A 16,147-nucleotide genomic window follows, 5' to 3' on the forward strand; every position below is an offset into this window, starting at 1 on the left:
AGACTGGAAACTGGGGGACACAGCTAGCCTGACTCTTGGTGCAGTGACTGCAAACAACAATTATGGAATCTGGTGGCCTCCAACAGCAGGATCATAGTAACACACAGCCCTATCATTTGGATGCCTATTCTACTGGAATTGATGCACATGTGGCATAAATACACTGTCATATCAATAATGTGTGAAAATCTATTTAAACAGAAGTATATGGTTGAAAGTTGGAGATCACATCTAAGATCATATTTATACAGTTATAATTGACTTGATCCAAACAACAACAAGACTTTCCACATTATCATGAAAGAGCTTCTATATCCTCAAGATTCAAGTTACTCTACCCTTGTTTTTTTCTCTGATGTTATATACCCAATAACTTTCAATAATCGATTCGGCAGAGCTATATCAGATTTCCAGTTAAGTGTAATAAACTGTTCATTGCTCTAACTGCATCTGGGAATATTCTTGTATTTCCATATCACTGGTCATAGACAGACCCTCAACAAAATCCAGATTCAGTACACTCAAAGACACTATATTTTATCACATAAATAATGAGTTGAGATACTAGAAATACTGACTATAAATGCCAAGTTCAGTGATCAAAGTGATGTACTAAGTGTATTAATACTGTGCTCTACCAAATAAGCACGATCCCTGTGGCCACACATCACTCTCCACTCTCTTTGAGAGTTCTTAATAAATGTTAATAAATGAAGACGGCCTTTGAAACTGTGTCTGAGCAGAATGGCTGTAAATTAATTAAGATTAATTTCAACTATTATAAAATAAAAATAGTTGATAGAAGGATGTAAAAGAGAGAAGGAGTCCCAGTTGATGAATTATGCAAAACACTGAGAGATAATCAGGTTGACAATTCATGTTACCATCTCACTTACAATGTCAGTGTGGCTGCATGTGAGGGAAACAAACTTTGGGCAATTCACTTGCAGTGTTGCAAAACTGTAACTGACTGATGACTGACAAATATCCTGCCACTGAATCGTCCAGCTAGTGCGAGCATTGATCACTTGAATAGATGCAATGTCATGTTGGCCAGCGATCTTAGCCACCATGTTTTTATGGTTTTGTCCCCTGAATGACCTCACTTTGATCTGTGACATTGGGATTCTACAAGATGTGCCAGAGGGAGAGGGGGTTCAATAAAGCACTGTATTGAAAAGTATGGATTTCACATGCAAGCAGAAAGAAGGCTGTAAAAAAAGGTGCTACAAAATCCTTTAATAGAAAACTGGATTTAATGGTTCAAAAAGAAAACAGCAAGTCATTGGATGAAATCAAGCACCAAAACAACACTGGGTTAAATTTACCCAGGAGCAATCTGTTACTTTGACCTGGTGTTATATACAACAAGCTTTATGTAAAAACTGTCACAAGAATTATTATTTCCTGTATAAAACATTCAAAAGATACACAAGTTATTCACAATCAGTAACAAACCGTGACATGTAAGTTTAAAAAGAGTAGAGTAGATTATAACATGCTTTAGTTTGGGTAAATAACTCAACAGTAAAATAAAAAATAACAGTAAAACTGGGTCAAAACAACCCTTTGTCTTGAGTGGCTTTCTGGATAACATTAACCCAGTATTGTGTTGGTACCATATTGACCCAAAGTGGGCAAAATTTTAACCCGGTGATTTTTAGTGTATGTACATCACAACATTAAATATTGGCGGGACAAATAATAATGAAATTGAATCCATGAGAACACCAGATGGGTATAGTTTTATGAAACAGTTGCTGGATGAAGCTATAGATAAAACAAAAAACAGACAAATAAACACACAAAAACAAACAAACAAAAAACCCCCCGCTAAACTGGATATTAAGTTTTTAAAGGCTATTCTGAAAGAAAATTACCTTTTTATGGTATAATGGCAGATGAAATTTATGGTTTTATGTTTCTTTTGTGGAATCCCCAAAGGAAAAAATATGTCTTTTACATATTTAATAAAGAATTAAACAGAATCAAACATTGCAAAGAAGCTTTTAAGGTAGATGGAGAGATAACATTTATACTACTGTATATTGCACAGGCTGTCTCTACAGAGTGTAACTTTGATACATCTCTGCCCTCAAATAATCTTCTCCAATCCATGATTCAGCCACATCAATCCCACGAGAACATAATCAGTCCCCAAAAATATTCTGAATTGATCTACCTTCGTCATATTTTTTCTTTTTTTTTTGGTCTCTAATCAAAGTGGTTAAGCAGTTTTGGTCAGGAGAAATGTCAAATGGTGTAATCCTTTTTAGCAGTGCAATCCTCTCAGCATGATGACGTAGCCTGTCCAATGGATCAGTGACTGGCTGAGTTCAGTTAATGTATCCTGCAAAAGCAGAGGGCGTTGGCTGTATTGTAGGATTGTTGAATAACAAGCAGGTATTAGTTCAGTCTGGAGCGATGACAAGCTAAACTTTTTTTGTGCTTTTAAATGAAAAGAAACACATTGTAAAACAATAATTAAGATTGATAACACTCTCATATCTGTCCAATGGGTATAAAACTGGAGCCAAAAGATGGTTAGCTTAGCTTAGCATAAAAGCAGAGGGAAACAGCTTTAACATATTTAGACAAAAGTAAAGGAGATGTTTTGGTTTAATAAGCTGCCAGACTGCAGTTTGGAGGTATTTACTGACCATCAAAAGCCAAATTAGCTTTAGCCCGCAGTGACTGCATGGAGTCCCGTCTTCTCAGTGAAGCTACAGTGTTCTCCAGTAAGGTTACTGAACACACAGAGACCAAGCTTCAAGATTCAAGATTTCTTGATTATAAATTTTCTGTACTTGCATACATTGAAATGAAATTCCATTTCTCCCAGACCAAAAACAGGGCCCTTGCAGAATAAACGATTTAAACAAACTTAACTACTATCTACTAACTACTATCCATAGAGCGCTCTGTTTTGTCCTGACAGAACCCAGCCATCACCCCCTCAGCTGCTTTTCTCCCCCTCAAAACTGATTGTTGGTGATTCCACATCTAGGAATGTGTGTTTCTTTAATGCAGTCACACATTCTAAAAAAGCTCCATGGTTTACTGCCATCAGTCCTGTCCTCAATTAAAAGAGTAATAGTCCACATGGGAACAAATGACACAGTTCTTCAACTGTCTGAGTTCATCAAATGTGATTTTAACAATCTTTTTAATTTCCTAAGATATTGTGGAAAGTCTCTTTTTATCTCAGGTCCCATCCCAACAGTAGGCTGTGGCACTTGTCATTTTAGCAGACTCCTTAGCCTTTACAACTGGCTTCAGTCTGCTTATAGGGCTCACAATGTAGGTTTTATTGACAGTGTGAATCTGTTTTGGGACTGATTGTCTCTCTTTAAGAGAGACAGAATTCACTAACTAGCCACTAACATACAGTATGCATTGCAGTCCTCTCAATCAGCACCGTTGTCACTCCTGCACCTGCTGATGTGCCTGTCTTCTCAAACAAGGATTAGGTTATCTTACCATTTAAAAAGATTTTTTCATCTATTTGCTTCTTTTCTTCCATTGTATACTCCTTATTAATGCTTAATTTATTCAATTATTGATAGACATTTATCCATAAATAAATTTATTCATTTTTATCATTCATTTATCATTCATCATTCATTTATTAGTGAGTCATTGTCTGTGTGTGTTCCCTGTATTGAAAAGAATTACAACTTCTGGTTATGAGACAGCCTAATTTGGTTTATTTATTTCCCTTCAATTGAAGGGTGGTGCCCCAATTTTAACAAGCCCTTTAATTTTTAACTATATCTAATTTCTACAAGTAGTCATATCACTACACTTATTTGCTTTCTTGCCAGGAGCTGAGAAGATTGACACCACTCTCGAGATTGTGCACTAAATATGAAGTAAGAGCCAGGAGACAGTTGGCTTAGCTTAGCATAAAGACAGTGACACAATGTGTTTTTATGACATAATTTCCCATAAAACCACATTTTGGATTTTGTTACCTTTGGACAAACCTGGGCTAACTGTTAAACCTTTAGTTTTTTTCAGACATTTTGCTAAGCTAAGCTAACTGGCTGCTGACAGTACCTTCATATTCATCGTACAGATTGTAGGGTGGTATCTAAATCTTCTCATCTAAATTGGCAAGAATGCAAAGAAGCATATTTTTCAAAATGCTGAACAGTTCTTATAAGCAGACAACCTCTGTGTAAATCTAAGAGACATTTACAGTATTTTCTGCCACTATCTGGTTTTTAAATTAGACAAATATCCTCTGTAAGTGCACCCACATAGAAAAATTGGTCTGGCCCAGTGACTGGCCACACAGCTCACTTACACTTGGCCCAAATGCAGCAATGAATTGCAGTCAACGGGTGGTCCAGATCTGGTAGCCAGAACACAGACCACATATGGCCCATGACAGAGTCCTATCTCAGCCAACTGTATGACTGTAACTGGCCCTATTCTGACCCAATGTTGGACCAGACAAATTTCAGCCCTGGTTCCAGATGTCAGCCTCAACTAAACCTTAACCAAGCCACTTCATTAATACACACACTTGCCATATTTGGTCCAGATGAAAATGACAGTATTATGAATAGATTTTTTATTGATTTTTCATGGAAATATGTGACATCATCTCTTTTCCAAGTTCCACCCACTTCAAACCAGTGAGAAGAGCTCAGAGAAAAACACAATCCCAGAAATCCCTCAAGGGAAATAACTTTTATAACTTTTATAACTTTTGCACATGTAATGTGTTCATCACCTATAGTGAGTAGCTGGCTTAGAAAAGATGTTTTAAGGGCCTTAAAGTTTGCACAGTATAAGAAAATGAACTAGGGCTGCAAGTAACGATTACTTTCATTATCGGATAATCTGCCGATTTTTTTCTCAATTCGTCAATTAATCATTTAGTCCATGAAATGTTAAAATTTTAAAAATGTTGTGAAAATATGGCATTAACAATTTCTTAGTGGCCATGGTGATGTCTTCAGTTTGCTTGTTCTAACAGCCACTAATACAATATTGAAAGGAAATAGTGCTGTCTAGAATAATGGCACCTTAAAGCAAGGTCAATACGCATCATTATGCATGACACAAACACACACGCACTGCACAGTCGGCTGTTGCTGAGGGGGGAGTGGACAGACAGTCACTTCAGTCTTATGTGAAGGCTTGTGGTCTAGACACAGTGTAAGAGATAAGTGGCAAGTTTCTCACTTAGCACTTCTTTGCTGGTTATTATCCCAGTTCAGTCCATTACTGTGAGTGGATAGTGAGTGAATGAGTCAGCACCCTCAACGGCGGGATACTCGTTCTGGTGGTGTCAGCTGTACATTATGTAGCCTTACGTAGCCTACATTGAGTGGACACAGTACGTTGATAAATAGACTGATGATGAAGTTACACCATTGGCTGGCCAAATGTTGTGTGACTGAGTGATGAAATTACACCATTGGTCGGCCAAATGCTGCCACTTCCTGTATCCATTTCAAATGAAAACCCCTTGTTTCAAATTAGAAGCCCTCTAGCATTTCATACCTGGTCCAGCCATAAAGGTTTTGAACTAGACTTCTTAAAAAAGTGGATACGTTGATGTGCTGGATAAGAGATTTCACTGTTGCTGCCAACAACAACCTTTGAAGTTAAATATGGTAGCAATTATATTCGTCAGTGCAAATTGTTGGCACCATATACTTTTCATTCTTTGACAAAATTTTGGCAAAAAAAGGTCAATGACAGTTGACCTGTATCTCCAATGATGTAAATTCATGGCACAAAACTCTTTATTATAATTTATATCACATGGTTCTGTGATGTAAAACAAAAAAGTTATTAAACGTTATTAAACTTCAAACACAATCATTAAAAAATCAGGCAGAATAGTCCAAATATTTCTTGAGCATGAAATGAGACAATCAAACAAATAAAGTTGATGGTGTTTCATACTTGAAATTTAATTTGTGTTTTATTTGATGTGGGTACTGTCCCTTTATCTTGCATTTTATTTGATGCAATGTTGTTGGATGGATTATCTTGAAGGCATTAAACCCATGTTGCAAATATTGGCACCTTTCTCAAAAATATCTGAAATTACTTTTTACAACGGGACAAGACCGGCCATACATATGTGACCCACAGTTCTAATTTGACATCTGGGCCAAATACTATGCTCACAACTGGCCCATATCTTGTTTGCCGCCTTAAAGATGATGCCATTTCTGCCACACCTGGGCCATATTCGGTTCATATGCCTTATGCCAGTGCCGACTGAATGCCAGCTGTGCCGGTTTCATGCCAAATCTGGGGCAAATGTCTCTGTGGGATATACTTCTGAGATCGTTTCATCTCTCAACAACTTAAATCAAACATGATTAAAATTAAGATAATTCATAGTCTAGTTTAATCTGTTGATCTATTTCAATAACAAGAGGTAGAGCACAATAAAATAAACACCGGCACACTATTATGCAAACCAGTACGACAACCCTGCAGTGAATACTTTCACTGTAAAGCTCACAATGTTCAAGTGAGGCTACATCACAAACTATGGCCTCAAATGTCCCCACAGTGATCTCTATGACACAGTTCCAACACAAATGTAACATCACAGCTTTAAAAGGCATTTTATTATAGGCCTGCTGGACTGAATTCACATTTTTGGATCTTCTAAAATGTAACCCTTTATATGAAACTGCTTATGTGCTCTTGTGTTCCTGCTGTGCTGGCTGGTGACCAACAGATGGCGACAGAGACTGTGTGTCTGCTAGTTTCCTGGCTAATCACTGTTAATAATTTGCACCTTTTAATTAGTGTGATTTAGCATTTACTAAGAGCTATGCTGTAAATGTTAAGGTTTACAGTATGATACTGTAGGCTTTTATACTTCTTCCTTTATTTCATGTTTGACATCTGCCTCCTATGATTCTCTTCCTTGAGGTTTATGCTGTTCTGCCCTCATGAGAGGCACTGGAATTTAAATTTGGATACTCATCTGTGTGAATTGTTGGGATTCACAGATCAAGGTTAGCACCAATACCGTGAGAAAAAAAATCGAAAGAGTCATGTTTCATGACAAGCCAGAAAGACATAGCCGTTATGCTAAGAAGGCATAATTTTATCACCAAATGGAATTAACATTGATGTCTATATTGAAAAAGAACACAACACAGAACATACACAACACAGGTTTATTAGTAACCAGTGTTAGTCTTTTTTCATGTTCATGAGCCACATTAGAAGCTCAAAACACTGTTGATTATCAGATGCTATAAAAGGCAAAAGAAATGCTGGTGATTATGGACCAAAACTAGATGAACCAGATTAACATATTTTACAACTACATCCAAATCATTTACTCATCCTCTAGGCTGTAAAATGGACTGGCAGTGATGCACAACGACCTCAGTGATCCTGACGTAAGCACAAAAGAAGCCTCACCACACACCAGCTTACGCAATCAGCAAGTTTGTTATCTAAACTGAAACTGATGCATTAGTTTAAAAAAATAAAAACAACATCAGACATACAACAGTCAGAATATAAAATTTTTCATTTAAAAATATTTAGTCTCCATAGTTTTTTTTATTGCATAGCAAGTGGACATTACTTTTAAAATATGGGAAGAAAATGGCAAAAAAATAAAAAGAAGATATCAAAAGATTTGACCATCCCATAATTTAAATCACTTTCATGTATATTGATTTCATAGGTAGCAAAATCTGCACAAATCTGGCATGAAGTGTTTGATTTAGTGTAACAGTAAAAGGTGAAACAGAGATAATCTGCCACAACAGAATTACACCACAAACACTGACATCATGCCAACTACAGATTTCAGAAATGTTTAAAAACATCTTTCCTAATGACTGGCTTACAGCCTTATGTAACCTCTGAACCACACAGTAATCACAGTCATATTTTGTGCAGTGTTGTTGGCACAGCATCAGTAAACTCAGATATCTCCTCAGTGGGTGGCTGCAGGGAGGAGCAGGGACCCCTGCTGTACGTCGTGCTAAGTAAAGCCAGATCGCTGTGGGCAGCCTGGGAAGAAGCCAGTACATGTGAATTATTAGATGACCCTTCATGCAGCCAGAGACATGAAATCCTCTCCAGATGAGTCCTCTTTACTCTTGCTACAGTTTTTACTCAAAATGTTATAGCACAAAAGTGCTATAACGTTTTGAAGATCATATGAATGAATGCTTTTTACATAACTTACATAATGCCACTCAGGTGTTTGGGTTGACCATGGAGGTGTTGAAGGTTATGAGAATTCAGCTGGAAGGATCAGTGAAAAAAGCTGGAGGTGTGTGAAGCTACAGCTCATCCAAATGAGATTCTTATTTGTGTTCAAACTGACTCAGTCATCATTACTCCACTAGTTGAGCCTAAAATAATGGAGTGCTTGTGCTTTATGGAGAGGATGATATCTATGGCCAGGTCAGAGTCAACTGACTATTAGAGTCATACAGGAAGGTGATGAAGACTTCAGACCATGGAAACCTTAATGCAGTCCAACTGGAAAGAGCCTTAGTGGACTTGTCATGGCAACAAACTCATATGGCAACTTAATCAGAAGGTGAGCCAGTCATCTCTGTCATGAATGAGCTTCCTCCAAACCAAGAAAACCTTCCATCAGCCTTTTTTAATATGAATGCACCATGTTTGAACTCAGTCCTTTATATTGTCCTGGCTCAAACTGGGTTTGAGCCGGGACAATATAAAGGGCATTTCTAGCTGGGGGGAACCCTATTAGGAAACTGATTTCAAATCAAGCCCTGCAGTAAATGTGTATGACCACTAGTTTCATTATTTGTTCTCCTTATATTCCTGGAGCTCTTTCCAGATTTAAGTTTTAGGAACTGGCTTGTTTGATTTAAATTTCAGGAACTGGCAAGCGTGCACTGCCTCTCATTTAGTCAGGTCATCTCAGATTGAGTTAAACTGGCCAATTTCTTAGTCAGTGCTGCCAAAAGCAGCTAACAAAGTTTGCTACATGAACTTCATATCAGACAGCAATGTGTGCAGATGTGCAGGAAACAAGTTTAGGTTTTCTTCTGATTATGTCAATGCATCACTGGGAAAAGTCACAAAGAAGTAATAGCTGTCTCACTCCTGAAAAAAAACCCACATAAAATCTTTTTACAACATAACAATAAATGTCAGAACTTTTGTGTTCAGTTCATCAAAACCAACCCAAATATTAAAACTTCTTCTGGGAAAAGCTGCACACAGTTAACGCCTAGCTGGTAAACATAATGAAGTATTTAGCAGCTTAAGAGCCAGATATTTCCCTCAGGAGATGGTCAAGACCAAAAATAGAGCTAAAGGAGAATGAATATTGGACTTACATTCACCAGGTGAAAAGAAACACAACTCCAAATGAATGATAATGTTGTTCTCTAACTGCTGGATGTGTAAATAAGCAACAGTTTGCTATCTAGTTAATAACTTAAAGGTGATGATATGTCGGTTGAACTTGTTTCCACTGCCCCTAAGGGACCACAAAATCAGTTAATGGAGGTTTAAATTATGAGTTTATGTTGTTCTTTATCTTTGTCTTTAGTTAGCACTAAACACAAGTACAGCTAAGTACAGGCTAACAGGGATGTCATTAGTTTTGGAGGTATTTGTTCACAAACCAAAGTATTGGAGAAATTTACGTTTTTACCTGTTGATGAAAAATAGATAGAGATATTTCAAGCTGGACCACAATGAACAATCGACTGACTGACATTGCTATTCCTTGACAGATCTCTCTTATCAAACTTCTACTACCTCATAGACATAGATAAAACCCAGTTTCATCAAATGAGGATTCGTGGTTTTTCTTCTCCTGTTATCACACTGTCATAAATCCCCTTTAATAATCAACACTCAGCATAACACCAGGCTGTTGACACACTGTCATGGTTTGTATGTTGAGGGGTAGGAGTGACCGTAGGGGATGGGAGTGACCAACTTGTACCTAAGCAATATGTACACATTTAGCGAAGAGGCTTCCATGATGCTGCAGTTCATGGTACAGTCTGTGGTACAAGAGAATATGAGCCCTCAAAAGAAACACTGGATGGTGACACTACAAGAAGTTTTCTACCCTGCCTTAGCAGCTGTGGGCATCCCCTGTAAGTACATCTAAACTCCATGTCCGAGTTACAGCTGTTGGCTGATTTCATACTGTTTTATGGCATTTTGAATGATGCTGTTAATGTGATGTGTGTGTAAAGCAGTGATACTTTTAGTTCTTATGGCAGTTTGAGAAATGTGATGTCTCCATTGACACAAGTCCTTTTCTTAGCCAACATCATCACCTTACTGATCATCTGGAGGAGGAACTGCATGCTCTCCAGGTCCAGCACCTTCTATCTGATGGCCATCTCTGTTGCTGACAACCTTGTACTGATCTTCATTGTGGTTCTTGAGCTTTCTGTTAAGTACCACCAGCAAGAGCCGTTTTGGAGTTACGAGCCCTGGTGTAACCTAAGGGATATTTTTAACTACGGTGCCTACAATGCCTCAACGTGGCTGGTGGTTGTGTTCACAGTGGAACGTTTTGTCGCCATCCACACTTGGAAAATGAAAACCAAAATCTGCACCTCAAGATGTGCAGCATGGACTATCACAGCTGTCTTCCTCTTAAGTCATTTCTTTGCCATTCCTTACTACTGGTCTAATGTGTCAGTCTTCGAGAACAACCAGACCAGATGTATTTACAAACCAGAGGCCCCATCTCATTTCATTCATGCACTCGTTTGGTTTCAAACATTGCAAGCCTACATACTGCCCTTCCTCATCATTCTCACACTTAACGGGCTGACTCTGCGCCTGATCTCTCTCAGCAACCGTGTTCACATCACCACAGATTTAACCCCCAGGGTCCACAAGGTTATGCCCCTGCTGCGCTCCAGGAGGAGAAAATCTGTGGTGCTTCTGGTGACTGTGTCCATGAGTTTTGTCCTGCTGTCTGTCACCCGTGTTATCACTCAAATCATCCTCCGCACAACTCACATGTACACTTTGGATCGTAATGATTATAATCTCCTGATAAATATAGCAGCTGACACTGGCACCATGTTGAGCCTGACCAATGCTGCTGCAAACATGTACCTGTACGTCTGCACCCAGTCCAAGTTTCGCCAGGAGTTCTTAGCCTGCGTCAGACAGGTGTCCTTCTATTGCAAAACAAAAGTCTAGACAGAAAAAAACCTCCAGTGTCTTTGCTACACACAATGACCAGCACATTGGGCCTCATGAATGAATGTTTTTTCTTATTTTTCTTTTATATTTGTTCTTGCACAAAGCAGTAAGAGGAAAATAAGAAAATCCTATGTGGGATTCAACAAACTCTCTTAATTTCCTGAAGTCATAAATCGCTCATTTCAGCCTGATGAATACCACCTGTTCATGAGGAGGTGCGATGTGATCATTAGCATAATCCATGACCCTAAAATTGGCTCCATGTTCCATTCATTGACTGTATATACATATGGACATCATGACAGCTCCCCAAAAATGAAGCTAAAACATCTCAATCGCCCCCTGGTGGCTGGCTGCAGTGTTCTTATCATGCTGATGTATGTGCAAGTGCTCTTTTTTCTTTTAAGTTTGTTTTTAATTAGTTGTTTGATGATATAAAAAGGGAGTGTGACATCATGATTGACAGCTGTGACAGCCGCTCTCGAACCTCTGTCAGCCCGACTCTACTGTGCACTGGCTCCAAATAATGTCACACAAGTGAGATGGCAGCCCCTGAAAAGGAGATATTTTGGCTTCAGTAGACGTAGGAAGTGGAGATGCGTCGTTCATATTTATATACAGGCAATGGTTCCTCTCCATTTGTGGGGGAATTTCATTCAAAAAAAGTTCCCAACGTGCAAAAATACTGCGCAGCTTCAAGCCCTGCTTTCAGAAACCAGGCGACAAACATGTACTGAATTTAGGAGTGTCAGTGGGAGACCCGAAACAATTGATGAATGCCACAAATGTTCTTAAAGGACCAGTGTGTAAGATTTAGTGGCATCTAGTGGTGAGGTTGCAGATTGCAACCAACCTCACCCTCCACTTCCAAGTGTGGCCACAAAACTCGCAACAAAACATGAAAGGTCCTCTCTAGAGCCAGTTTTTGGTTTGTCTGTTCTGGGCTACTGTAGAAACATGGTGGTGCTACATGACGCTATCTGTGGAAGAGGATCCGCTCCCTATGTAGATATAAAGGGCCCATTCTAAGGTAACGAAAACACAACAATTCTTATTTTCATGGGTTTATACACTGATTAAAACATATTAATGAATATGATATTCCACCTCTGCCTAATCTGTTCCTCTAGATGCCACTAAATTCTATGCACTGCACCTTTAAACCACTCGCATGTGCATTTTAACTGAACTGATTGTATGAGTGCTTTTTGCATGAGGCCTATTGTGTTCAAGGAAGTCTGTGCAGGTGCACTTTCCCACTGTTGAGGAACAGAGGAAATGATTTCATGGCAGTCATAACCGGGTAATGACTTTGTTTCTTCCAGCAGACAGTAAGGCCTTTAATTGAACTGCGACTCCATAAAACATAATTTAATTTTCTTTATTACTGTATTACTTGTTTTACTCATTCTGTCCTTCTGTTAAAGGAGGGAGGTGACTTTTAGCCTCCACAATAACAATCCTGACACACATCTGCACTGTTTGACAAGACAGTTTAAATTTCAGAGTTAATTTCCTGTATTGGTTTCCAGAGCCAGAGCAAACAAACAAGAACAAGCACTGACTTGACAGACTTTTTCACTCTTGGCAAGACAGTTTGCAGAGTCAGACAAACAAGATGAACATACTGTATGCCATGCCTGAATATTTCTACCCAGAGTTTTTTAAAATATGGAGATAAAAATACATTTACAATCAAAGTGAATTATACATTTAAAGACTTTTGGAGTTTTTATTACTAAACTGTGTGAACCAATGATATTTTAATATTCAAGCATTTGTTCATATTTGATTTGACTTCATCACTGTAAGAGCAATTGTAGACAGCAGCTCACAACCTAGATCAAAAGATTCACAGTAGATAGAAAAAATAAATATTTTTGATTAATGATAAAATATTAAAGGGCTATAAGCTTAAAAAATATGTGGAATTGGTAATACATGTTTTACTAAATATCTGATATCTTCTTAATTTGTTGGTCACAAAAATAACTCTGATCCCTCCGTTTCACTTCAATAATCTTTGAACACAACTTACTAGTGCTGTTCAGGTTGTTTCTGTCAGTATATCTTGCAAATATTTCTCTATCATTGATCTTTTTTAGACTATGAACTATGTTTAAATAATATGAGAAGAATAATTATTATTTTCATTCATTTATGTGTGTTTTCCCAAATTAAACACTCCCCCAAAAAACACTGGCCATTACAAACTCAATAATTTGACAAGTCACGGTGGATTTTAGTTATTTTCTCACAAAACTCCAATGTATGCTATTTCTCTTCCTATTTGTGTCGCCCAATATCACAAATTTACCTCAGGTGTCTTTACAGTCTCTACAGCAATACAACATCCTCTGTCATTAGACCCTTAATCTGAAAAAGGAAAAACTCCCTAAAAAAAACCCTTCAACGGGGAAAAAAATGGAAGAAACCTCAGGAGGAGCAACAGAGGAAGGATCCCTCTCCCAGGACAGACGCCCGATGTCCAATAGATGTTGTGTGTACAGAACAGAACACAAATTACAGAATACAGCACTGAACAGGATAACATGATTATAATGGACTCTAATATATATGAAGATGCTATCTTAACCATCCATCTTGACATAATACTCCCTAACAATGGTCCATGTTCTGAAAAACATAAGCTGTCCAAAATATATATATATATATATATATATATATATATATATATATATATATATATATATATAATATATATATATAATAATCAGCCATTGCATAAAGGCAAATGTGAGCTATACATCTAAGTTGTTACTGAATAACACTGAGAAATGTACGAAATGTAATGATCTTGCCAAAGCTAGAGAAGGTACAATACTGCACTACTTTCCCCAGCGGCACTGCGGACAAGTCCTAAGCCAACTGAGCCAACTTAGCTTTTCATCGAAAAAGTAAGAGTTTGTGTTCCCTCAAAACTAGTGGAACAATTAAATAAGTACTAACAAAAAAGTATTGCATTTCCCAATAAGTTATGGATAAGTTGAGAGCTACTATAAGAACAAACAACAGGAGTTGGTTCCCAGAACCTCTCCTTGATGCCCTCTCCAGCTATTTGATGTATTCCACAGTCAACACATTTATACATAATTAGTTAAATTTGCTGTTGGCAGCGTGTAACAAACACACTCTAGGGGCATCCCATATTTGCTATTTCAAGGAGAGGTTTAGAAATGACTAAGTTAACTTAGTTTGACAGACATAAAATAAACTGTGTATGAATGAGACTATTTCCAGAGAATGAAACTCAGTGGAAGACATAAAAACATATCTGCATGGAAGAAAATCACTTATAGGTCACTTCCTGAAGGTACAGAAAGTAATCCAGTGAAGTGTTGCCTTAACAGAGTCAAAACAAAGAGAGGAAACTCTGTGTGAAATGGTCTTGTATGAAAACAGCCTCACGGAAAGCCAACGAGAGACTGAGAGCACAACTTACCTAAAGCCACAGAGGGGCTGGAAGGAAGTTTTATAAAGACGACAAAATGTCAGAAAATGTGTTGGTGTTCAAGAGGAGGTGAGGTGGCCATTCTGTCATGGTCTGATGCATTTCCTACAGCGGCATAGAGGATATGGTCAAAACTATGAAAACATTTAGATTTTCTTAGAGAAAACAACAGATTGGCAAAAAAAATGCCATCTTTCACCACTACAACGTCCACAAAAACACTAAAAAAAAATGATAAAGACTTGGAAAGCAAATTTGCAGATGGAACACTAGATTGGTCACCACAGAGGCCTGACCTCAGCATAACTGAGGCTGTGTAATTGCACACAGCCTCAGTTTATGTCGAGTCCATCACTAAAGAAGCACAATAACAACTAAAATCAAATGAAAAATTATGGCAAATCTTGCCAGGAGCTTGAAAGAATTTACCGCAGGAGAAATATAAAGTTTCCTTTGGTGTGGTGACTTTACCAAATACTGCATTTTTGAATTCTAAGAAACCCAGCACAAAATACTGACTTGTTTAAAACGGGATTTTGTTACTTTTTTTTGCATCCATGTTTCTTGGTGTTGCTGCAAATACATATCCTGAAATGTGGTGGTTAATGTGTTGAAATAGAATTATTTATCTGGACAATCAGGTGTCCCAAAACTTAAAAACCTGAACCTGAAAGTGGCTGGTCTAGGAACAGTAGGGGGCGGGGGGGCCTTGCCCTGACCTTATTACCAGCGCTGTGGAGATCTTGTGCAAGGCCACTGATCTTTGACTGTTTAAGTGCAGCTGCACAGTGGCCAGCAGATCACTAAAGTTTTACTGAGCAGCTTCCAGTTGCAAATGTGGGAATACAGGCTAAGAATTGCTATATGGAGGCACCCTGCTGGTCTAGAGGTTAAGTCAGAGCCATGAACCGCAACGTCCCTGGTTTGCGTCCAGCTGGGAACCTTTGTTGCATGTCACTCACAGTCTCTCTCTCACCTCATATGTACTCTGTCGGCTGTTTAATGAAAGCATAAAATGCCAAAAAAAAAAAAAAACAACTTTGAAAAACCAATGGCAGTATTTAAATCTACGTTGTTTTTAAAATCATGAGGAACATGCTTACTCATTGTATATAAGCAATCAGTATGAACACACACATCTTTTTTGCCGAGTCCAAAATAAATTGTTCATAACTTCTGCTTCCAAAGGACACACGAGACTGTAAATTTCCCTCCCTTTTTTTATGTATGTCTTTATTGCATTTAGAAAGAGTACAAATTTTCAAGCCCAAATTGGCTTTTCATCAGGCTGAGGCCTTTTGCATGAATATTTTAAAAAGGGAACATTGTACAGTGTTTTGAGTTTTTGGGAAGCAGAAGGTATTCACTGTATATAGAAACAATTTAATCCACAAACCATAACATTTAATAAAATGTTAAAAGTTGAACACTGTGTGCAGTCTTGTTTTGAGAACATCAACCTAACTGGAGAAATTAAGTCAAATAATTTGAGAAACACTA

At 38.0% G+C, this 16,147-nt stretch overlaps 1 protein-coding gene across 1 annotated transcript; it reads left to right on the forward strand.

Annotated features, from left to right (window-relative positions):
- The first annotated feature begins 9,925 nt into the window (after positions 1–9,925).
- LOC122982277 (probable G-protein coupled receptor 139) lies at positions 9,926–11,172 on the forward strand. The gene is made up of 2 exons (XM_044351463.1): positions 9,926–10,103; positions 10,277–11,172. The coding sequence occupies exons 1-2, from the start codon at positions 9,926–9,928 to the stop codon at positions 11,170–11,172; spliced, it is 1,074 nt and encodes a 357-aa protein (XP_044207398.1).
- The last annotated feature ends 4,975 nt before the right edge of the window (positions 11,173–16,147 follow it).

Source organism: Thunnus albacares, chromosome 5 (assembly GCF_914725855.1).
Source record: "Thunnus albacares chromosome 5, fThuAlb1.1, whole genome shotgun sequence".
NCBI classification, from domain to species: domain Eukaryota; kingdom Metazoa; phylum Chordata; class Actinopteri; order Scombriformes; family Scombridae; genus Thunnus; species Thunnus albacares.

Bases quoted from the DNA above. Each gene is read 5' to 3' on its own strand.
- LOC122982277 (XM_044351463.1), top strand. From the start codon at position 9,926: ATGGGAGTGACCAACTTGTACCTAAGCAATATGTACACATTTAGCGAA. The intron at 10,104-10,276 runs GTAAGTACATCT...TCCTTTTCTTAG, and splicing joins AGCAGCTGTGGGCATCCCCT to CCAACATCATCACCTTACTG.